This window comes from Bidens hawaiensis, unplaced genomic scaffold (assembly GCF_021521415.1).
Source record: "Bidens hawaiensis isolate Kalapana, Puna unplaced genomic scaffold, B.hawaiensis_p1.1 tig00019071_1, whole genome shotgun sequence".
Classification (NCBI taxonomy): domain Eukaryota; kingdom Viridiplantae; phylum Streptophyta; class Magnoliopsida; order Asterales; family Asteraceae; genus Bidens; species Bidens hawaiensis.
In genome coordinates this window covers 307,276-332,350 of record NW_027492892.1, presented here as the reverse complement: position 1 = coordinate 332,350, position 25,075 = coordinate 307,276, and the positions used below count along the sequence as shown (strand labels likewise).

The 25,075-nt window shown below is 35.6% G+C and overlaps 2 protein-coding genes and 1 pseudogene across 6 annotated transcripts; all 3 read right to left on the bottom strand.

Annotated features, from left to right (window-relative positions):
* Positions 1 to 1,373: 1,373 nt before the first annotated feature.
* LOC143557571 (protein MLN51 homolog) lies at positions 1,374 to 6,088 on the bottom strand (annotated as a pseudogene). The gene is made up of 8 exons (XR_013139598.1): positions 5,598 to 6,088; positions 3,654 to 3,756; positions 3,373 to 3,575; positions 2,640 to 3,288; positions 1,885 to 1,996; positions 1,680 to 1,814; positions 1,529 to 1,584; positions 1,374 to 1,444 (listed from the first exon to the last, which is right to left on the bottom strand). The product of XR_013139598.1 is annotated as a protein MLN51 homolog (transcript).
* A 7,109-nt stretch (positions 6,089 to 13,197) lies between these two features.
* Positions 13,198 to 14,737, bottom strand: LOC143557593 (nuclear pore complex protein NUP50B-like). 4 transcript variants are annotated; one of them, XM_077046633.1, is made up of 3 exons: positions 14,227 to 14,737; positions 14,059 to 14,115; positions 13,198 to 14,016 (listed from the first exon to the last, which is right to left on the bottom strand). In XM_077046633.1, exons 1-3 carry the CDS (start codon positions 14,692 to 14,694, stop codon positions 13,327 to 13,329), a joined length of 1,215 nt encoding a protein of 404 aa, XP_076902748.1. In that variant the 5' UTR covers positions 14,695 to 14,737; the 3' UTR covers positions 13,198 to 13,326. The 4 variants fall into 4 exon arrangements, with proteins under 4 accessions (XP_076902748.1, XP_076902749.1, XP_076902746.1 ...); XM_077046634.1 differs by having other exon boundaries at positions 14,059 to 14,184; positions 14,299 to 14,737; XM_077046631.1 differs by having other exon boundaries at positions 14,059 to 14,737.
* A 6,251-nt stretch (positions 14,738 to 20,988) lies between these two features.
* On the bottom strand, positions 20,989 to 22,530 carry LOC143557570 (uncharacterized). Its single transcript, XM_077046611.1, has 2 exons — positions 22,157 to 22,530; positions 20,989 to 21,306 (listed from the first exon to the last, which is right to left on the bottom strand). The coding sequence occupies exons 1-2, from the start codon at positions 22,520 to 22,522 to the stop codon at positions 21,133 to 21,135; spliced, it is 540 nt and encodes a 179-aa protein (XP_076902726.1). The 5' UTR covers positions 22,523 to 22,530; the 3' UTR covers positions 20,989 to 21,132.
* Between the last annotated feature and the right edge of the window lie 2,545 nt (positions 22,531 to 25,075).

Below are 25,075 nucleotides of genomic sequence, written 5' to 3'. Positions count from 1 at the left end.
AATTGCAACTTGCAATTTCTTAACAATTTCAAGCTCCTAACTTTAATGTCTCACTTTGCTCTTATTGTAATAATAATATTCTTTATACATGATATTTAAAATATAACTGTGTATTATGTTGGTGTAATTTCAATTTTGTTGTTTTAAACCGGTCTAAACATCATAAAGTATGAAACTAGAGGTTAAAAGTGTAAATATTCACTTTTGTGGGAAGTGTCTTAACAGAATCACTCTTTTAGGACCTAATTTGCCAATTAAACAAAGTCCTAACTCCACAACCTAGAAGTTGGTTTTACAAAGAAGCTTAAACTGTATACTTTAACTGTTGACTATGTGAAAAGATTATAACTATTGAAGCGATTTTGTAACCGTTAATGACGCCATTCGGTCATTGAAGCCGGATCAGCCAGTGAGCGGCTAATTTAACAACCGGTGCAGTTACGAAAACATAGGAAGAACAATCAGTTATCAACAAAACACAATTACCAAGTGATATAGAAAGATAAAAACAAGTCTCCAAACATGATGCAAAGCAAAACAGATGGCAATACAACCCCCAACCAAACACAACTCAATCCTCAGAAAAGAAAAACAAATACAGGAGGTTCACAAAACTAGACACAAAGCCACTGCTCTTGTTCTTTTACTATTCTCCCAAATATATTTTCAAAGAGACCCCTACCAACCAAAAACTTCCACAATTGAAAAACAAAAAGAAAAAGGAGAAACAAAGCCACAATAAACCTGAAAAAAAAAAAGGAATTGCAATAATTACTTACAAGAGATTGTATATACACATAAAGGTAAGACATTTAATAAATATATGTACATAATATATGTATATAAAATGAGGCATGTGAAGTTTTATACCTTGCATCCAAATAAAGTCCTGCCACCTGTCAGACTGCATTCTTTAACTACGAGGACACAGCATGAACAGGCGTTTCAAACACATACCTGAGTTGTACAACAAAACATTAGCATCATAGTCAATAGTTCCAAAGCGCAGTCCAAATATAAACACGGGAAAGCAAAAGTAGATATAATAAACAGTGGGCAGCCGGCATTCTAATATAACAAGATAAAAGTAACTGAAAAAAGACCATTACCATAAATAAATGGGGAATACTGCAGTCGCTCAAGTGGTCCAGGAGTAAACTGGAAATCACAGAAGGCCTAAGGCCCATAAGTACCACTCACAATTTCAGAACAACGAACTCAGTTGAAATATGATCTTTATCACAGCTAATTTCAATAGCTTTTTGATGCATCCAAAACTTCACTTATCAAACTTCATTTCGGTGTATCTGCACATAATCCACACACATCTTAAATCAGTTAAAACTTAAAAAGAACAATCTCAAAAGCCAAAAAAATAATAAAAAAACTCAAACTTGCCTGCGAGCTTTATTTTGGCGTTGCCTCAACTCATCATTTGCAAGCTCTGCAAAAACAAACCGGATTACTGAATTACTTTCTTGTTTTATTTTTTCTTAGTTTAAGAAACCGACATTATGTGATGCCTTACCAGGTTTCTGAGAAGGCATCATTTCACTGGCAGATTTATTCATAGTACCGTCTTTGCTGGAAATAAACCAAAAGGATAAAATAACACCAAGTAAATAAAGTTATAACCTACAGACAAATATGTGAAAATAACTTAGGCAAAAAAACTGTACTTCATAGGAGGAGCTAATGAAGACGGTTGGCCAGATGCACGAGCATGATAAGCACCATCCATTGTGATATATGGATAAGGGGCACCTAGTCCAGCAGCACCTAAAGCTCCAGCAGCACCAGCCAAAACGGGTAACCTAGTATGACATAATCAAACATCTTAGTAATCAATATAAGGAAGTCGGTAAAACTAATAAGTTTTGTTACCATGTCATCTCTGAGTTTCCCATCCCGTTTGGCTGAGCAACATATCCAGGAAAAGCCATGCCAACTGCAGGAACTCCAAGACCCCCGGGATGCTGCCCTGCGAATTGCATAACTACATTCCACCACAAAAAATAGCATGTTATAAATCATCGCTTAGTGTATTTATAATTAATAGTTAAAATTTAGGCCTGTAAATGAACAGAACAAACAGCGCACCATTCAGCGGGAAGTTCATTTATTTAATGAACAAATGAACATGACCAAAACCATTGTTCATTTAGTTAAACAAACGAGCATGAACGCATGTCTCGTTCATTCATTTGTGTTCGTGAACATCTGTACTATTGCGTTCGTTTATCTTTTGTTTTTTACATGTTCATTAATATTTTTAAGCCCGTTACAATTTGTTTTAGTTTTAAGGAACTAAAATTAACGCTAAACATAATTTAGCCTAATTTTATTAAATTTTTAGGTCCAGCGTATAAACTTCATTCATCTATGTTTAAGTTATGTTCATTCACGTTCGTCAAAAGTGTGTTTATACTACTAGCGAGCAAACATAAACAAGCACAAACACACTCATTTTCTTAACGAATGAACACAAGCAAGGAACTCCGTGCGTCTAAGTGTTCGTGTTGGATCATTTGTTAGGCTAAAGTTGAAAAAACAAACATGAACATGCCCCGTGCATGTTCATTTGATTCATTTACATGCCTAACTAAACAATAAACTAATGTTATCAAATATTCATTTACCTGGCAAGAACGTTGGAGCTCCTGGAAAGTTTTGATCACCATAAGAAAACGAGCTCATTCCACTGCTTGGAATAATACTACCTTTTCCTTTTCCAACCAAAGCAGTCTTGGAATCATTAGATTCTGTAGATTCCACGTCTAAAGATTCAACCCATGTGCAGGACTGGATGTGTTCGGTGGAGAAGAAGCCCGGGACCCACTAGCAGACTGAGCCACAAACTGTTGACCAGATGGTTGAGCATTGGGCCTGTTTACGGATTGATAGGCCATATTCCTAAATGAAATTGGGCCTGGGCCTCTACCTTCAGCCCGTGGCTGCATGTTGTTTACAGGTTTAGAGATTGAATCATCTATGTAAAGCTTGTCCATACCTAAAGAACCAGAAACACTTTTTCCCCGTGTTGGATGATTCTCTGCCATAGCAGGATTGTGTGGGGCCCGATTAACTGACCCTGTTTGAGCATCTTTTTTCTGAGTCAGGTTGGCTTCTTTATTTGAAGAACCGGAGGGATAAAACGGTGGAGAAGCATAATTCAAACTGGATGCAACGTTTTTCCTAACTGGAATTTGAGAAGATTCTGATGCTGACGTGGCAGCAGATGCTCTTCCTGAACTTGCATGTGAGGTTTTCTCAATTAGTTTTGCAAATCTAAAAGTAAAGACATTTGGTAATTTAATACTGTACATATTGTAACAATAGTTTAAATATATAGATTATGATATTTGTACTTACTGTCTGCTTTGTGCAGAAGGTTCAAAGCTGTTTGGTGAAGAAGGCTGATATCTTCTCGGACCTCGGCCTCTAACAGACTTGGGCCCACTTGTTTGATTGTTATTGTTGTAACCTTTGGGCCTGTTTCCACGTACAAATCCATGATCTTCACCACGGTTTCTACCACGGGCTCGATTACGACCCCTGGGACCACCCCTTCTACCCTGATAATACATGAGATATTAGAACAGAAGTACACAAACAAACATACAAACACAGTACACAGATAATGAATAGTTAACCTCATTGTGAGGCCTGTCATGCATACTCATTTCTTCAAACTTGTCATGGCCCCATTTGCTGTCGTCTCTTAACTCCCACAATTTCCTCCCACCAAGAGTTCGACTAGAAACATAACATCATATTAAGAACTTTATACTTACAATTCTCAACTTAAAAATACATGTAAGAAATGTCACAAATGAAATGTAACTGAAGAGAGAAACCAGATACTAAAGAAAATATACTTCTGTGGCCTAAATAAGATGGTGAAATGATATATCATATATATGCCATGACTTATAGCTTTGATATATGAGACATAGAAAAAACAGTTTGTAGCTTCAGATTTAGCTTTGTAGCAACGTAGCACTAGCCCAAACAACATTAAAACAGTTTTCATTAAGCAGATGCATCAGCAAAAGAATTTAGATATGTAAAACATATATTAAGGAATCATTTTATTCATAAAATATATTGCTTTGCAAGTTTCGACCAAACTATAATGTTTATTCATGTGTCTAAAAATGGTCATAGCAATCAGTAAACAAGAACAAAAGTCAAATGATGTCTTATAATATTAACAATAATATATTTTTCATGTATCATTGGATAAGGTTCAATGAAACTAAAGATGGGGCTCCATTTAGCTAGCTGGAATCATGTCTCACAGATTAGGCATAGATCATACAGCAAAAGTAAACTGCAATATAACATTTTGTAAAACAGATCAAAGGTTTATTATCTTTGCATATTTTGGTCTATACATATAGAATGTTCACCATTTGTGTAACTTCAAAATGTCTCAAAAAAATCATGAAGAATCCTAGCTGACCTGCAATTCTGTTTGATTGAAGAACTTAAAGCAACTACTGTATCTGAATCACAAACTGATAACAATGATATTGGGCATCTTATTATAGAATTTCATTAAAACTCTATTGTCAAATGATTTCAAAAATCTAAACTTTATCCATTGTCTAAAAAGTGAACCCACTTCCCAATATGAAAAGTCAACATAGAAGTTTGATTAACTCAAAAACCCACAAAAACTATACTGATGAAACTACAGCTTGGTTTAACAAACCGTGATATGGTAGAGGCGTTTAGGTCCCAAAAGTTAAAGCTTGAGGCGTTGCCCTATGTACAATCAAATAAGCTTTATTTACATTTTACAACATTAAGATGCGTCTGTCTCAGCACTTTTACATACCAAACTTTTTAACAAGCAAGCATTTCATATATAAAATCTGGCATTTTATTGTCTAACAGCACTAAGTATCAAGTTATCCTACTGCCCCCACCACTCACCAAATAAACAGAAATAACAAAGAAGTTTCCCAGTATCTTAAAACACTTCAGAGTTGAGATATTAAGCATCTCATTAGTCATTCCTACATACTACTCATAACTCATGAAAGCCTTAACATCAAAATGTCACTAGCAATTGATGATTTTATACCCATAAAAAATCCTGTAGGTGAAGATAAACTATAACATATTGACTTCAACTACCTTTATACATTTAATCAAAAAATGTAACGAACAACGAAGTCAAAAGTTCAGTAATTTCCACCACAGCAAGTAACTAACAGTGAGATACATAATCAAACTTTGTGCCATTTAAAAACTGACTGATTCAAATGCAATTTACCCTCAACACTCCTCGCCCCGATCGATAAAAAACACAACTTTGCAACAACAAAACCAACTAAACTAACAAATAAAACTAAGCGTAAACAATCTAAACCAATTAATTATAGCAATGCACCTAACCAAGCACTATCTCCATCTCCAAACCGATCATCATAAATATAAAACGTGCCAGCAGTCAGACCGCAAACAATTCATATAGGTTATACATATAATCAAAAAACTTAACTAACAAACAATGTCAAAAGTAACTAAACTAACAAATGCTGCACCTAAAGAAACACATATCAACAATGCAGTAGAAAACCAATCACCTGTTTCTACCGCCAGCACTATCTCTAAACCGATCATCATGCATATAAAACGCCCCGGCCGTCGGGACAGCAAACGGCTCGTTCTCCTTCTTCTCCCCTTGCCCTCCCCCCTCCCCACCCCCATTCCCATTATCCTCTAACTGTGCACCACTCTCACCCACATAAACCCTATCCACGTCCTTATTATCCTCCACTTTCACTTCATCCTCAGCAACTTCTTCCTCCTCCTCAACTAAATCATCATATTCGTCATCATCATCTTCATCACCATACTCCGCCGCGGCACCCTGACCGTCCGATTCATAATCCGAAACCCTAGAATCAATAACCCTCTCATTAACCCTAACCCTAGCATCTCCATCGTCGTCTTCTTCATCGTCACTGGCCTCCCGCCTCCGCCGCATCTTGAGAGAAAGCTTCGCTTGCTCAGGATCACTCTCGTAGTCGTCTTCATCCGCCATATGAACTCAAAACCCTAATTAATTAACACAGCAGAATGAGAGAGAGTGTTGAATAGCCAAAGATGTGATCTTTATTGTTGGCATGAAGAAGAAGAGATCGAAGAAAGTAAGAACATGTTGTTGGTGTGGTGTGGACTTAATAACAATAATTATAATAAATAATAGTAATAATAATAATAATATCTGTATGTATCTAATGTATTTCTAGGGTAACAACTATTTGGATGAAGAATTGGAGGAGAAGATAAGGGGTTGTACTAGTAGTAGATATATTAATATTAATTATATACAACCCTTAAAACTTTTATAACGCTAGCACAGTTAAAAGGCGTTGAGGCGGAGTCATAAATTTTTATTGGGGTCGGTTTTAAAAATCCATGGGGTCGATGTCTTTTTCTTTGAGATGCAATCGGAATTTTAACGTATAAATACTAAAAAGGTAAAATTCAAGAGGTGCAAACGACTCCCATGCCAAAACATTGAGTTCGCCTTTGAGCACATTAGACCTTCACGAATACTAGATGGGATCGGTATTGAAACGGGAACATACCTAAAAAAATATACAATTACCGAAAACAAGTGAAAGTATGAATCGAATATCAATATATCATATTGATTTACCATTGATTGAGAATATAAAAGAATAAATCAAAAACTACAATGATTTATAATACATGTACCATTGAAAATACCAAGAACACTAAAGACGAAAGTTGGTACATGTTATTTTTGGTTAGTACATTGCCGGTTCAGTATGGTGCTAGTTTGTTACGATAACGGAAAGATACTCGGACACTTAGTAGAAAATTGTTCTATCCCTAGTGGTACTAATGGTTTACTAAGCCTTTAACATGTTTTATCTTTTCAATGGTTGGGGTTATTGACAGGTTTTGATGATGTGAATGCTATACCTTTCAATAAAAAAACAAAAATAAATTGTATATCAAGCTAACGCTAAGTAACATGTAAATATTTTCCCTTTTTTTTCATGTTGACTCTTTTCAAGTTAATGCTTTTACTAACTTGTACAACAAATGTTGTTTTGCAAAATGCATTTATCACGTATGAGTGTTCTTGAATGATTTTGAGATGAAACATTTGCTGATATAACATTGTGTTGACAAGATAAGCATAAGTAAGCTTCATGTAACATATAAATACAATTCACAAACATAACCCTTTCTTCAAAAACACTAACGAAATTAGTACTTTATATATGAACGATATCTAGTAACGTTTGTAAAACAAAGCAAAATTAAGTTGTTTGTTGGATGTGTGAATTTCTCGACTTCCTGCTCCGACAATAGCAACTAGGGTTGTAAGCGGACCCAACTGACGGTTCACTAACACTCTACCGAACGAAAATTTGTGTCCGTGTTTGTGCGTTAAGGGATTCAGCTTAATGGACGAAAGTTTAAACATAATCTATAAAACAAGATACCTCCTAATACAAAGTATGTTCACCTACACTTGTAACGGGTTAAAATGCCTCGTACTCACTTTTTAAAGTCACGATAATCAAAATATAATCATATGTGCCAAAACTCAAAACGCCACCTAATTTATGAAACTATAAGAATCACAAACAACACCAAGCTTACTTATGGTAATGTAACCCGCTACATAAAGGATTTAGATGTAAGCTAAACTTATATTCGACCGTAGGAGTTTGATTTTGCACGTTTGACTAGAGGTGGTCAAAAAAACCGGTTACGGAACCGGTTTGGCCGGTTTAACCGAAAACCGGTTTTTTAAAAACCGGTTTTTTTAAAAACCGGTTTGACCGGTTTACGTAACCGGTTTACGTATCGGTTATAAGTTTTGGACCCAAAACCGGTTTTATAACCGGTTATAAAAAAAACCGGTTTTTTTTAATAACCGGTTATTAAAAAACCGGTTAACCGGTTTTTAAAATAACCGGTGATTACCGTTATAAAAAAAACCGGTTAACCGGTTTTTTAATAACCGGTTAACCGGTTTAACCGGTTTTCGAACGTTACCAAACGGCCTTATAGCCGTTTTTTTTGTGTTTTTGACCGTTTTTTAGCCGTTTTTTTTTTGTTTTTTTACCATTTTACCCCCACAAACATCTATATATAGTTTAGGTTGGGTATTGGTTAGATCACACTTGATTATACAACTCCAAAAGCTCTAAACGTTTATTTCATACGCGATTATACAACTCCAAACGCTCTTCTTTCGTAGTCGTTTATTTCATACTCGAGTATACCACTCTTAATTCGTAGTCGATTATCATGGCCTCCCAAAGTGCTGCTTCATCGGTCAACATGGGTGCCTCGAACACGGGAGAAACCGTCGTTCGGGTCATCCCCACGAAACGAAACCAAGATATTTGGCAACATTTCGACCTATGCGAAATGTCTAACGGAACCCAAAAAGCTAGATGCAAACATTGTTTGAAGTTTTATAACAAAGAAGCAAACTCCAGTTTAAGAGCTCATGTAGAAAAGCCCTCTTGCAAGGTCTTGAAGGACGAATCCGGAAGTAGTTCGCAGCCGGAGATGACGAATCAAGGAACGGTGTTTACGTACGACCTTGAAGCGGTACGTCAACAGTTTGGCAACTTTGTGATTCAACAATCACTTCCTTTCAACCACTTCGACAACCCTCAATTCACGCAGATGATGCAAACGTATGTTCAACCACGCTACCAACACGTAAGTCGTTCGACCCTTAGAAGAGATATGCTTAAAGCATGGAAAAACGCTAAATCCGAACTAATTTCATACTTTTCAAACTTACAAACTGGTGTGAACTTAACCACGGATGTGTGGTCGGTACCTAATGGTTCGCCCGACTCATACATTTGTGTGACGGCTCATTGGGTTGACCCCCGGTCGTGGCAAATGATGAAACGAACCGTTGCGTTTCAATTGTTTGATTACCCGCACACGGGTAGAAATATTTTTAAACTCTTGGATAAAGTCATTCGACAATACAAGATTGAAGATAAAATCTTTTCAATATCGTTTGATAACGCGTCCAACAATACGGCCGCGGTTGGCCATTTAAAATTAAAGTATAAACCTATCTGTGATGGAGCGTTTTTTCATAGCCGATGCATTGCACATATTATCAACTTGGCCGTGCAAGATGGGTTAAACGTGATCGAAACGCAAAGAAACAATTTTAAAAGAATGTTACGAGATGTTTTTAGCAACAATTCAACATTTTCAAGATACAAAAAATTTTGTGAAGAAGCTAACTGTCAATGGTTGGGGCCTAACTGGGATTGTCCAACAAGATGGAACTCGACTTGTGAAATGTTTGAGAAAGCCATCCAACAAAAACAATCGTTAATTGCGTTTCATCAAATTTTGTCAAATAGGGGTAAATGTGCACCGTACGATCCTAGAAACTGGTTATTGATTGAGATCGTTACGGAGGTTCTTCAAATTTTTAAATCTTGCACAAGTAGTTTATCCGGGGTTTACTATCCAACAAGCCCCATTGCTTTACCAAAAATTGCTGTCATGTGCACAAAGTTGAGTGACCTTCATTGTAGGGGTGCACCTTATTTTGATATGGGTGTAAAAATGAAAGAAAAATTTAAAAAATATTTTCAAGAACTACCCGCTGTTTTGACCTGTGCTGCTGCGTTAAACCCTTGCATCAATGTTGGTGGTGTTGAAGCTTTAATAGAAAAAATTTGTGATGAGCTAGGGTTAAACGACGATCAAAACCCCTATTATAGCCAAACTTTAAAGAATGATTTCAACACCACCTTGGCAAACATGTATGATGTTTACCTTACAAGATACGGGTCGTCTTCCCAAATTCATGACTCGTTAAGAGCTGTTGCCCAATCCCAATCCCAAACCGACCTTGAAATGGGGATGTACTACATGATTTGGGAAGACGCCGGTAAACGTCAAAGGGTAAACACCCCAAGCAGTGAACTTGGAAGGTATGGTGGTACCAACTTTGTGAAACACATGACTCCGGATGAATTTAGAAGTCTTGATTTGCTGGCTTGGTGGAGAGGTAAGGAGGATGAGTTTCCGATCCTCGCCGCCATGGCCAAAGATTTACTAACGGTCCAAGCTTCCACGGTAGCTTCGGAGTCTGCTTTTTCTGTTTCTGGCAGGGTTATATCGATTAGGAGGACTCGACTCACTCCACCAGCTGTAGAGATGTCGATTTGCTACAAGGATTACTTGGACTCTTTAGACAGGGCACAACATCAACGCTCACTCGAGGGGGAAATGGACTATGAGGCGGCCTTGTATGAAGACGAGGTCAATCAAGGACACACTCAACCAATGACCGATGAAGAAGCCGCGTACGACGATTACCTAAGGAATAGCTCGGGATCGGGTAGCGAAGAAAATGAGTAACAAACATCAACTTGTTAATGTAATCGTGTCTAAACATTCTTTAATGTTTGTATTTTTGAGTTACGAATATGCGATAACGATTTAATGTTTGTATTTTTAATGTAAAAGCTATAAATGAAAGTTATGTGTTTTTAATCTTCCAAGCAAAGAATGCTAACAACGAAACCCTAAACCCTAAAGCAAAAAAAAAAAAAAAAAAAAAAAAAAAAAAAAAAAAAAAAAAAACCGGTTAACCGGTTAGACCGGTTTTTAAAAACCGGTTATAAAAAAACCGGTTTAATAACCGGTTCTAACCGGTTTCTAAACCGGTCCAAACCGGTTTGGCCGGTTTGAGTTTTCAGCAATAATAACCGGTTAATAACCGGTCCGGTTATTAACCGAACCGGTTTTTTTCTGGATAAAAAAAACCGGTCCGGTTAAAAACCGAACCGGTTTTTTCAAAAAAACCGATTTGTGCACCTCTACGTTTGACCCACCAACTTTCATGCTTGATTGTACCTAGCCTGTTAACAGATCGACTTGCAAACACGCTTAGCTAAATTTGTTTTACGGATTTCTAAAAGATAACATGCTTATGTTATAGATATACTGACAAATTTAAAGTGTTAAATTTATAGTTTTAATTTTATTTAGAGTATATAATATGGAAACAAATAAATAAAACTTTGGGTTAAAGGGGTTGTGTTGGTGTAAACCTGTGAAAACTCATGTCATGTTTGGGTTTACATGTTTTGACAGTTTCTGGATACGTGTCATGTCAGGGTTTTATCAAACTTTTGGGTTTGTGTCGGTTTAAAACCTTAAATGCATACATGCATATGATATAAATGTTGTGACACTTTTGTTTACAGATGGAAAGAATGTGGAGAGTTGTGTTGGGTCATGTTCAAACAAGTGCACCATGAGCTACTCGTCTTCGTCACCTTAACTTGAGGCACCACCGATAGCAGTCGCTTTCTTGTTTCATAATTGTATTGTATTGTTCTTGGCTGTGCTGTTTGTTCATGACAACACATCCAAATCATTGTAAAAGTCATTATTGCCGTATTGTTTGAAATTTGAAGATTTAAGTGTAATCGAACTATGTTAGATTCACCGATTTAATACCATAAGTTTGCACCCATATTCTTTTAACCAATATTCGACCGGTGAGATGAGCATTAATTCTATATGGATCTCAAAATGAGAATAAAGCTAGATAACTATAAATGAACCAATCGTTCAGTAAACTGTTTGATAGAAGGTTTGTTTATGTCCATTATTTTAATACTAATCAAACATAAATACAAATGTTTATTCATATTATGCGAATGAACATGCATGAACACATGTCTTATTCGTTCGTTTATGTTCGTTCATATATATGATTCATTTATGTCCGCCTGTGTTTCTATTTTATTATAAACAAATATAAAAAACAGCCGTGAATAAATGTCTTGGGCTATATCCATTATGTTGTATATAAAGTGATGGAATAATAGTGTCATTTGTCAGTACTTGACCCGTGAACTTGGGTGGGTAGTGACTACTGCTTGTGAATGACAGCATGTGATCAAACTCAGAAATCCATATAGCACACGGACTTCGATTCTGTGGGAATCCAACTGTCTTTTAAAACCAAAAATAATTGACAACATATAATTGATTATGTATTTGAATATAACACGAGCTGAACTCAAACTCTTATTCAACCACATAGTCGCGTGCCTGTTTAGTGAGATAGTTTATCGAGTCTTGTTGATCCAGATTTAAGTTCCAACCGGCTTGAGAATAGCTCCAAGAATATGCATAAAAACTATTGCATATAAAACTAGGGGTGTAAATAAGCCGGCTGCACTCAACTTGTTTCACTCAGCATAAATCAACCTTGAGCTCGGCTCTAGAGTAATTTTTCAAACTCAAACTCGACTCTTTTATTTTTGTATTAATTTATTGTGAAAACACACACACACACACAAGCTTGGTATATGAACTTAATATGTTATAGAAGCTCCAACTTAGCTCGAGTTGTTTAAGTTTGACCCAATACTAATGATGGCTAGTTCATGAACAACTCACCTAGTTTAGGTTTAGATTCTAACAGCACAAACAGCTTGCTTCTAACGACTATACGCGTACTTTAATACGCTCATTTTGATTATGTGCTTTATTTAAGTACCCCTATAGTATGCGCATGTGTAATTTCTATATAACCTGATACATCTATGCAAGGAAAATGGGTTTACTACTTTACTCCTAACATCCACATACCACACAACTATCAACAATTGACATGGACACTAGCACAACAGCAGGTACAAGCATTTCGGTCTTTATCACATCCATCAACCGGGCTGGAAAGATTCAGGAACATAAACCGCTCCTATTAGCAATGATCGGTTATTAACATCCCCACAGATACCCGTATGCAGCCATCAAGAAAAGGTCACACAGGTGACAGGTCAAAACAAACCCATATATATTTATAATGCATAAAACCTCTTAAATCATTTGTACAAATTATTTGTAAAAATATGAACTTTTTGATTTAAAAAAAAAAAACATTTTAACTAGTACAAAACATTAGCAATTTAGCCCAATCATCAAAACTCAAAATGACTATCCATCACAAACATAAAGCAAAATAAAAATAACAATATAAAGCACAGTCATCATTTTAATCAACTCCAACTTTTGAACCTTGTCTGCAAATTTGACCCAAAACAATACTACTCCCCCGAAAGCCCGGCGACAACAGACTCAATATGATATAAGGTTCAAGTTAAAAATAAAAAAAAAATGATAAAACAAAAAAGACAAACCCTGCTACATGATAAGAGGTGACCCGTAAATTTGACATTCTATACGCCTTCAAAGGCGGAAAGAGCCAGCTGATGCAAAATACCCAATTTATCCCTACTCATCTTACCCTCATGGAGAATTTTCTGGGGTCTTCAAAGATGAAACAGCAGCTTTCACACCTGTATTAACATTGCCCTTGTGTTGTGTAACAACCGCACGAAACTCCTCAACGATAGCAGGATCTTTGAATTTCAAAGCAAAAGTTGAAAGCCCGTCTTTTCCTTCACTGGTGCTGTTTAAACAAGCAAATGTAATCCCCTTTTTATCCATATTGGTCAGTTTCATGTCGGGAAAAAGACTAGCGTTTAATATTAATCTGAAATTGCCTTTAGCTCTCATCACAAGTCTACCCTTTTCATTCCCAGTTGTTGAAACATTGACCTTCAATTCCCCTTTGCCCCGTTCTTTCCACCCGCCATCAATAAACTCAAACAATATAGAATCAGCTGTGAAAACCGCCTTTTCGTTTTCTTCACCTGTTTCAACTTCAACTTGTTTTATAGAAGGTGTGTTTGTGTTGACGTTGCTTCCTTCAGTGGTGGCCTGTTTGGTGCCACTCGCGGCCCCAAACAGAGACAAGTTCCCATTGGTGCCAAAACTGAAAGATGGGAAACTGGGCTGGTCGCCTTTTGTGATTGGCCCAAATGAAAAACTTGAACTTGAAAAGCCCGTCCCGACAATTCCAGTAAAAGCATTTTGAGTACTTGAAAGCTGTTGAAACGAGTTAACCGTTGCAGCCTTCTCAACTTCTTTTACTGACTCAGCATCAGCTGAATCAAGTTTCTTCGCCTCACTGGCAACTTCATTGTTCTCCACCTCATCAACTTTGCTTTCAGTTTTTTTGGCTTCACATTCAGGCTCTTTTGCTGACTCAGCAACATCTGAATCAAGTTTCTTCGCCTCGCTGGTGACTTTAGTGTTTTCCACCTCATCAGCTTTGCTTTCAGTAACTTTGGCTTCACATTGAACCTCTTCTTTGGCTAACCCAGCAACATCAGATTCAACTTTTTTTGCCTCGCTGGCAACTTCACTGGTTTGCACCAAATCAGCTTTGCTTTCAGCTTCTTGACTACCGCCATCTTCTTCCTTTACAGTTTCCTTTTTATCATTATCTTGAGACTCTTGAACTGTAGGTTGTACCAACTGAATTGATGCAAATGGGTTGGATGAAGGTGCAGAAATGGGATTTGTAGGTTGTACTAACTGAATTGATGCAAATGGGTTGGACGAAGGTGCAGATGGGGTGGATGATGGTTTATTTCTACGGACTTTTACGATTCTTCTATTGGCTAAAACCTCTTCACTAGCCTTCTTGAATGTTCCTGTTTCTTGATCATTAACATCTTCTTCATCATCAAGACCAGGATTATCTCTAGAAAGTTCCCTTCCTGCAGCTCGTTTTTTGGAAGGTGGAAGTGTGTTATCTGCGTCTCCCATGGCAGAAAAGTGACGGGAAATCAAATCCAATAACGCTGCCCAAAAACCTGTAACAAATATTCATCAGATCTCATTCAATAGATATTTAACTTTCTAGTTTCAACATGATTAGTTTTGTAAAAGGAACCAGTTGCCACTCATAGTGATTTGAATGTTGAAGCACTGAAAATATTAGATGATGCAAGAAGGTACCAAACTGCCAATAAATTAAGGTATATTTGGAGGTCGAACTAACAAATAAAAACCGAAACAATAAATCTCAACATCCTCTAAAATAGTAACAAAGACTAGAAAATATCAAATTAACTTAATGGCAAATTGCAGCTGATACATAAGAGAAATTAACAAAACTATAAAAATGAAGTAGAGGATAAAAGACCATTCAGATAAACTAGAAAACAACTTGACTTTAAAAGTGAGGCAATCAGAAAACAGTTCAAACTTCAAAGCTTCAAAGAAGTGTTTCATGTACACGTGAGTCAAAATTAGTCAACTATAGGGTCTGCAAGAGACCGAAATCTAAAATTTACCAAAAGAATGAAGAGATTATTAAAGATTTCACATGACCAAAAAGCTGATATGTAAAGAGATGCAACTTTCGCCTGTGCATACAACTTATTTGGCTGTAACCCCAATCTTGTAAAATCACAATTAGACACAACTTAACCAGAAATCGAAGGGATACCGATTCGATTCCATGCTAAAAATCGGTACCAGTGAAAATCAGTCAAAACTGGTCAAATTTCAGTCAAATCTTAGAAATATATGAAAATTAAAAGTTATTTCGAAACATTACATATAAAACTTTGTGTGTGTGTGTGTATATTGAAAAACACAATGAACTCCATCAACAATACAACACATAAGACACCTGTTTTGTATCTCAAAACAAATTAAAAAAGCAGTAAGAAACTGGAAACACAGACTCTATAGCTCTACGGCATATTTGTCACAAAAACCTAAACAATAAGCATATAAGTAATGCCACATCTACACACACAACACAGAAGCATCTCAATCATATCACTATATCTCTTCAGGAAGATACACAAACTTGCGTTTGCCCTAATTTGACATACTATTTGAACAAATTATTAGATGAATCTAAACCCTAGACAACAAAATCGATCAAATAGTTGCAAATCGTACAGATTCTAACATCTAATCGGTAACATCGAGGCGGTCAATTACAAGCATACGATTATTGAGTGAATAATAATAATAATAATAATAATAAGTTGATAAGTTAGAGATTAAGATGTAAATAAATGGATGAAACGATACCTTGAAAAGCTCTGCTGGTAGGTTTTGGCGAATGAATGAGTGCGGACTGTATACGCTTTGCCTTCGTAGTTGGTATATATGAACCCTAGAATGATGAATCATCCATCTTTGGTTCACTTTTTTTTTCTTATTACAAAATATCACAGGACTGATAATTCAAATTATAAAATTATAAGTAAAACAAATAATTACATAACATATAAGAAAAAAAATGTATTAAATCTATACTTGTATCTATACAATATGTACATAAATTGATTTTATTTATCTCACGAAATGATTTTTTTAAATGAACTTAATAAAAAAATGTTCGTGCAAAAGCGTACCCGAGAATGTTTCTTTCTATTGAAAATTCATTCTCGGTGTCATATATGTATAATTGAAAGAATTTTGGTTATGAACTAATTTCGGAAATAAGACTTCTCATACGATATTAGTTCTAACCACTCAGCCTAAATACAAAAGGAGCGTTACCTTTATTGATATATTTATCAATTAACCACCCATCAAATAAAAGTAGAACAATTGTAACAATGGATGTTCTTCAAGAACTATGTTTTTCTGAGATAAACCATGAAAAATATTTTGATAAGTTTCAGAGGGCTTCTCGACTTTGTTATAATGACAATATAAAAAACAATATGTTAACCCATTCCATTTTGTGAATCTTTTGTTTCATTTGAGCATAGTTTAGCATGTTATGCTTCCCATACAACCATACAATGTTCTGATCACCATTGAAAGAAAAATTAATGTTGACATAAATATTTCAAATTTGATAAAAGTTAAGCATTGACAGGCATGGGGTTGGCATATCGAAAGTGTTCTCAATGTTTTCTTAAATTTTAATAGTTGAGGGGAAAATAGTCAGTTCGCCAAATCCCGAACCTTTTGATTATTTCAAAAAATGCCCTTAGAAATAAATTTGAAACCCGAATCATGTTTAAAATTTTAACTTTCATATTTTTTACATTTTAAAGTCAACACTTTGAACCCATAACAAATTTGACGATAAATCTATTTTGCATTCTCAAACTTTTAAAAATACTCAAAAATTTTATTTTTGACCCTAATAAATTTTGACCAAAATATAGTTAACTTGTACAAAAAAATCTATTTACCAATTTTTGACCTATAAAATCAAATTTAAGTTTCACAAAAAACCCGAAACAATTTTCATTTGAGAAACATGATTTGTTGTTGATTTTTGGAATTCACCAAGTATTTTGAATATAGTAAAATAATATGTTAATATTTATATTTATAAAAATATATAGATATTATATAAATATAGTGTAAAAAGAAAGTGAATAATTATTTATTTATTACATATATTAGGATATATTAGTTTTAGAGGGAAAAAATTATGAGAATTAACCAAAACATGACAAGTGTCCACATTTATTTTACTTTATTAGAATAAGTAGATTTCTTTCTTGTAATAATAATAGGCATAGTTGTCGGTTGAGGCGGTGAGTTGATGCGAATTCAGAGATTATTTGTTTCGCTCGTTACGGTATATATGTCATTGGTAAAACCTGAGCGTTAAAACACAAAAAACAAATTCGTTAAAGTAACATATAAAAAGATTATGATGCAAACAAATAAAATAATTTGATGTTTATTTGGTCGATAAACCCGGGCGTTGGTAAACCCAGGAGTTGTCTGTCTCGGGGCATTGAGGATGTAGCTCGACACGAGTTTGGTCGGTTTCGGTTACTTTTGTTATGGTAAGGAGCAAAAAAACGAAAAAATATATATAGAAATTGAGGTGGATCAATAGGGTGGCGTCGGTTGGTAAACTCAGAATTGGTAAATCTCCGAGCGTTGTCGGTCCCGGACGTTAGGGCTGTGAGTCTACGCGAATTCGGTCATGTTGGTGTCCATTATGTTCATTACAGTATCGAAATTAAAACTGAAAAAAAAAAAAACAAAATGGGAAGGACAAATACAGTGCCATCAAGTGACCTAATTGGGACTTAGCGACACCAAACTTGTTAATTGTTATTTATAATAATATTGTGAATTTTATGTTTGGTGCTCTTAAACATGCACGTTGTGACGGGGATCCGACGGAAATTTGATCGTTATCAATTTGGTTTGTTACAACACGTAAATAAACAAAAACGAACAAAACATTTGAATTTGTTAGAAGACATTTGGTCAAATTTGACTTAAATAATGTGTGGGCGTAAAGTTTTTCGATTTTTTATGCACTTGTTATAGCAAACGAAAGAGAAAATCTAAAACTATAGTCGCGGTGTAATCAAAAGTGTTTCGTTTTTTTTTTTTTTTTTTTATCATGTAATGTCCAAACCCGTGCAACGTGACATGTATTGAACGAAAGATGAAACTCAAAAAAGTTGTTTGTTCAGTTAAATAGTTAGTTAAATATGCGAGGTTATTAATAAGTAGTAAAAGAATTTATAAGATAACAATTTCGGGAGAGTATGGGCATTCACTGTTGTAAATTATGTTGTGAATGTTGTACTATGTTTTCTATTATTTTATTTTATTTTGCCATCTGTCTCTGTAGATGCGCTACGTGTCTGTATTCTCCTTATGCCAGATTTTAGTGTTCTTTTCTTCTTCGTACTTATTTCTCATAAGTCAATTATATGTTATAGTTACCGTCCTCCTTACTGTGGATTTTATTTTCCAGTTTTGATGATTGTTTGGTAGGTTATTTGACATATTTTTTTTCCATGGCTTACGTAATTTATGCTGTGATTTGAGTTGGTCGTAGTTGGGTGTCTTTGTTGTCTCTGGTACTTGCCCTTTCTTTTCTCGCATTCTGATCCGAGGATCATTATGTTTGTTTGTTGTGTTGCGTTGCAGTTGTTCTTTGTGTTCGTTCTTGGCCTTTAGTGTGACTCTCTTTCGTATGCTTGCTGTCGTATGTTGTTTTTGGGTATAAGGTAACATGTTTGATGAAATGCTTGACATAATATTTGTTTTGTTATCACATCAGTTTTATGTTGTTTTTTGTGTATGTGGTAAGATGAATGATTTATCATGTGTTATCTTCGTTTTGACCATCGGATCAGCCTAGCAAACATTTAGATTGTAATGTACACTTCAAAGTTCAAAGTGACTATTAAGACTTCAAACGGTTAAAGCTACTTTTATACAGAACTATGTGACTGATGTGTGTATTTCATTCTTTAAATGTGTTTGACTGTCCAGGTGTGCTGTTTCACTGTTATGAAGTAACATGCATGGGTCTTTGATAAAATGGTTGGGAGATATTTTGTTTTGTTGCTTATAGTGCATGTTTTGCCTTCTTTTCTTTTTTTCTTTTTTCCTATCGATCAGAGCATTCGTTTTTACTTTGGGAAGGTTTCATGTTTGATACCAGTTGCAACTAACACTACAGTTTGACAAAACTACTTTCCTACAACTGAATATTGACCAATATGCCCTTAGTGCCATATTTCTATGCCCTTCGGCCCATATTTCACCCCATTCCGATTGCTTGGTTCCTACACGCCAATGGACTGTCTATTGTTAATTTTAGACGTACCTAATATATCCAATAAATGACAGATCCAGGAGAAAAGAAGCATGAAAAATAAGGGCACATAAGCTTTTCGGGGAACAAGAAGATCAATGACATCTAGCAGTCTTGGCAGGACAAAGCAAGGTTTTTTGGTATATGTAAACCCAAGAATAGCCAAGTTAATTATATAGGGCAACTTGGATTTCAAAATGTCTTGAATATTATGTAGCCTATACCAGCATGTAAAACTCAAATGTATGTCACCAAGACACTATATCTAATCAACGTATATTACCAAAACACACCAGCATACATACAACATCAATAACTGGTGGGCAACCCAACTACGCCGCATCGCGGCGGGTGTGCCACCTAGTAAGATTATATAATGGAGTTAATTACCAAATAATGTGTGTGGTTTCCTGTAGCAAAAAATCTATGGTTTAAGGCTAATGAAGTTTGGTATTGTTTATTTTGAGCAACTTATGACTTATTGACTTTTGAAAAAGTTAAAAGATATTTGATATTGTGAGGCGATAAGCTAATAAATTAAAAAGTTATAACTTATTAACTTATGAAAAAAATTATAGGAAGGTAAAATAACGAATCCCAAACACCCCCTAAGTCCAAGTGTAATGGGGCAACAAATGATAGGGGTTTGGGTAACAAAGGGGGCTACAACACCGCTCCAAAATTTTAAACACGTGACATATTGTTGAAGTATAAAGTTTCCAACTCTCGTCAGTACGTGACTTTCTAAACGATATGTTAATCTCATAATTATTGCTTTAGAAAGTTACTTGAAGCAAGTTTGGTTTAGCCCAACCCATTTTTAGGCCTGGCCCGTTAGTGTATCGGATTCGGCCATTCGGGTGGGAGGGTCTAAAATTTCTGGGCCCAGGAAAATATTTTTTCCCCTTGTTTTATAAATATATATATATAATGTTTTCAGGAATCAGGATGACTTGAGAGGATGACATGAATCCTACGTCTCCACGAATTAGATAGAATATCTTTCCATAATTATAAACGATAAAACAAAGTAATATTAATACAATTTAATACTCATTTGATTTCGGTTCATATGTAACATGTTCATCATCCTCATTTGAATTTGGTCATTCCTCAATCTCTATATCCAAATTCATGTATTATTAATTTCCTTTTTCAAACTAACAAAGCATTCGTTTGTCTTGCTACAATAATTGTGCATTTTTATCGTGTGTGTATACCCGCTTTTACTAGCCGTGTAGAGCCCCTGAAATGCCAAGAACGGTCCTAAAGAGTTTGGTTCAACCCGGCTCCTGGCCAATGGCTTGCCAACCCTATCACAAGGTAAAAAAAAAAAAAAGCAGTTCACACTTCACACATTGACCAGTGCAAGCCATGTGAACCAAACCGAGTCAACCAACAACAGGTTGAGTTCCCGGTCTGGCACTCTGACCCAATGGTCTGGCCTAAGTTTAACAACCTTAGTATGCAGATTGACAACCATTTTACATAACTACTTTTATAAGACTATTATCAATGAATAATCACACAACTTATATCATATCATACATTAAAAAAGGAAATTGTTTTTGCATCATATGGCGTTACCTCAAACAACATCTGAGGTCGTTTGTGCCAAATACGATGGTTTCGTGAACTAGCGATTATTCCAAACTAGGAGCCTCTTCGGTAGGGTTGGACTCAAAAACATCAGGACTCGATGCTTCGGGTTCTTCTAACAAGTCCCTTGATTGAATTGACTCCTTGTATGCTGGAGTTTCTTTAAAATCTGTTGCACCTTCATTATATGTTGCCACAGCAATTCCACTAGAAATTAACTGCAATTTCAACACAATTTATAATAAAACTTCTAAACTGATCTTCCATTTGGTTCATCTCTTTCTGTACTAGGGGTGCACATGGAACCGAAAAGACCAAAGCGAAACAAAAACCGACGGTTTGCTTTATGGTTTTGTAAAAACCGACCTTACTGTTCGGTTTTGGTTTTGCATGTTATAAAAACCGAAAAAACCGAACGGAAGTGAATTTACATATTTTCATTTTTATTTTCTATTTTAATAATTCATATAAATTTAATAAATATATAACTCAAATGTATGATAACTAGGGCTGTAAACAAGCCGAGCCGAGCTAGGCCCAGCTCGAGCTCGACTCAAACTTAACTCGATCCAGCTCGGCTCCGCTCGATTTTATTTAAAGAGCTGTGACACTGAGCTCAAGCTCGGCTCGTACAAAACTCTAGCCAGCTCCTAGCTCGACGAGCTAACATAGCTGCTTAAAAAAATTGTTTTTGGATGTTTACACTTTAGCAAGTAATTGTTTATTGAAATGTAATCCGTTTATAACTTATAAGTAAACTTTAATTTCCAATGAAAAATTAAGTAGCCTATGTAAATATATGTAACTAATGATAATCAATTATTAGTTATTAATGATTCATGCCCAAATTCATTATTTTGTGCCAATTTTATTCTTCCGGCCCAAAAATTTCAAGTTCAAATGACAACCAAAAAAACCGAAGCCATGATGAACCAAAACCGACTCAAACCGAACCGTGCACACCCCTTATCGACTACTAAAACATTGACGCACGCCAGGTGTTTGTGAAAATGTCTCAAGGAACAAACCAACCAATATCAAAAACCACAAAAAGGGTTAACTCATTACCGCAAAAACAATACCAAAAGCCCACAAATACTCAATGAAGAACCCAAACGCATCCCACTGAGGTCCTTCCCAAAAGTCCGGTTCAAGTCCGGGAAGGTCCGGCAACACATACCCATCAAAATTCTGCACCTCCGGCGTCGAATCAACGGTGCCGACTGGACCGTCACCGGGCGACTCATCTTCTTCAGTTGACGTGGACCCTCGTTTGTTCTTGCTGTCGAATTTGCCGGTTTTGAGTTTCTTGGCAGCAGAAACGATATGAAGCTTCGTTCGTGAAGAAGATGGAGGTAGGAAGGATGGACGGTGGGGAGAGACGCGGGCGTAGGGTGTTATGGTGGAGGTGTTGCAGACGATCCGAAGAGACATTGTAAGGGGGTGTTACGTAGAGGGAATTGAGGGGTGAGAAATGGAATTGGTAAGAATTCACTTGTTTGTTTATGAAAGAAAGAGGTGAGAAATGGAAATAAACCATTTCCATTTCTTTGATTTTGTTTCTCTACAAAAAGCGGAGAATTGGATTTCTCGACGTTCATTTCTCCCATTAAGGAACACACACACAGCCTGAAAGCAACGACGGGAAGACTGCAATACACTAATCGCCGGTATGTAATCCTTTCTTTCTTTCGTACTTCTTATCATTATCACTCACTTTTGCCTTTTGTTTGCCCTAATATCTTCGCTATACATAAAAACCCTTTCTTTGTCTTATCAATTAGGGCACCAGCACAAAATTAATAACTTTATGTGATTCCAGTTTCCAAATTCAATGTCACAGCGTTTAATTTGACCGAAATCGATGCTGCAAATCATATTATTATTTTCAATTTTACGAATGCGTCCTCTAATTAGAGAACTAGGGTTTGCTACAATTCTTGAAATAAATAGTAATTGCAGTAGATGTATTGTTTGTAAATTGATTGATTGTATCAATTGGTCGATTTCGAAGGGGGTATAATATAACTATAATCACAGACCCTCAAAGGTTTCTCTTTAATGGAGCAAAAAGTTATAATTTTTGTAGGTCATTGCCTTAAATTGATAACATAATTATCCTTTTCTTAATGGCCGAGGCTCGTTAACTTTTTGTCAGTTGAAGATTAGAAGTACATTTAGTTGCATTATAGCCGATTATAGTTATATCAGGTTTTTAAAGGTTTTTGTAATTATGCTTAATACAAAATAGTGAGTTTTGGATACCACTTGGATTAATCTTAGGGACCGAGTTTCGATGATTCGATCTTATTTTGTTATTAGTTCAATGCATCATCTACAATCTGTATGTGCTGATTATTATGTTTTAAGTGTAATGAAATATTCTTGATTGTGGATGCTTAAGTGTATTTGTATTTACATGCACCGTTGCCATTCTGTACTTCAATTCCACTGTTACTACACCCTGTGCTTGCTCTAAACCTAGTGCATTGGTTATGCTTTGTTTTCAAACCTGTTTTATTTATGCAATTTTCATGCATTGATGATCTTCAATGTGTGTGTTTTGCATCTCATGTCCGTTCTATTGGAGTCTGTAGGAAGTTACAGTCTTACAGATGTCTGTTTTAGAGCTTGGATGCTATGCAGGCTTAGAATCTATTTTGGTCTGGCTATTTAAGTTAATAGATACTGAAACTCTGAAAGATTTTTTACTTCTTGTAACCATTCTGTTTTGCTTTTACTTTTCTCATTATTGTTAAAACGCTTATGTTAAGCTCGTCTAAACTAGGGAGAATTATGTGTATTTGAGAAATTGTCTGTTGTATTCTTTCTTGCTTACTGAAATATGCTAGTAACTTGGTGTATATACAATGCAGATATCGGATATCAGTTTCACGCGTCCTGTGAACCAGCCAATTAGAGGAGCATTAGGGGAACTGGCCATTTATTTATAGGAAGTAATAGAGAGGGCAGAAGCTAGCAATGAATGCTTTGTTGTCAAGTGACCCAATGCATTTTGGTATGTACGATGGCGGGCCATACAGGCATTCTGATGATAAATTGGAAGAACATGGTGGTCGGTGGTACTTTTCACGAAAAGAAATTGAAGAAAACTCACCATCTAGACCAGATGGCATTGATTTGAAGAAGGAAACGTATCTACGCAAATCATATTGCAGGTTCTTGCAAGACTTGGGTATGAGGCTCAAAGTGTAAGCTTCTTTATTCTTAGTTTTGTTCTCTCAAGTTATTATTCTTATTCATGTGCTTTTCTTTATTTGTTGGTAATCAATGAAAAATGCAATTTAGTGCTATAGGGTATTTCTCTTAAAATGTTGAGTTGAAGTAAAATGTCAACTTTGAGATTGAATTGGTCAAATGATAGTGTGGTAGCCTAAAAATAGTCAGTGATGTGTTATATAAGTTTTAACATTGACATAAACGTTACACCAAATATAGGGATCTAAATGGGTTTGAGACTTTGAGTTAGCTTTGATTCAAATGAAACCTATCTCACAAAAGACTTTTTTGCACAGGTTGGCATGAAAGTGAAAAAATAATGAGATAGCCAATGACATCCAAGTAGTACAGGAGAGGAAATCCTTTGGTCGATAGGGACTCTTTTAGCATGCAAAAAAAGCATTAGCATGGTTTATAAACTCTTCTGGTGTTTACTTGAAATTCATTGTGCAACAACTGATATTGTGAGTTATGATAAAAACGATTCAAAGCAGCTCATTTGATTGGTAAAGATGTGGATCTAGGACGTTCTTTTCTTGCGTTGACAAAGATGCATATTTTGGTTGGAATTTATGCATCTTTTTATATGTTTTTTATTTTTTAATAAATATTTGTTATGAAAAAAATACTTGTGCTAATGATAAAGTTGATATAATTCTCTGTTTATTTTCTATGTACTAAACAAGAGAAATGATTCTCAGCTATATTTCTCTACTGAAATCTCAGTACTACCAAACAGAACAGTCA

Excerpts from the sequence above, each read along its gene's own strand:
- LOC143557570 (XM_077046611.1), bottom strand. The coding sequence starts at position 22,522 with ATGTCTCTTCGGATCGTCTGCAACACCTCCACCATAACACCCTACGCC. Across the intron at positions 21,307-22,156 it reads CTTTTGGTATTGTTTTTGCG|TTAATTTCTAGTGGAATTGC; the intron begins GTAATGAGTTAA and ends TTGAAATTGCAG.
- LOC143557593 (XM_077046631.1), bottom strand. The coding sequence starts at position 14,694 with ATGGGAGACGCAGATAACACACTTCCACCTTCCAAAAAACGAGCTGCA. Across the intron at positions 14,017-14,058 it reads ATGAGGTGGAGAACAATGAA|TCAGTAAAAGAAGTTGAGAA; the intron begins GTTGCCAGTGAG and ends GCTGATGCTGAG.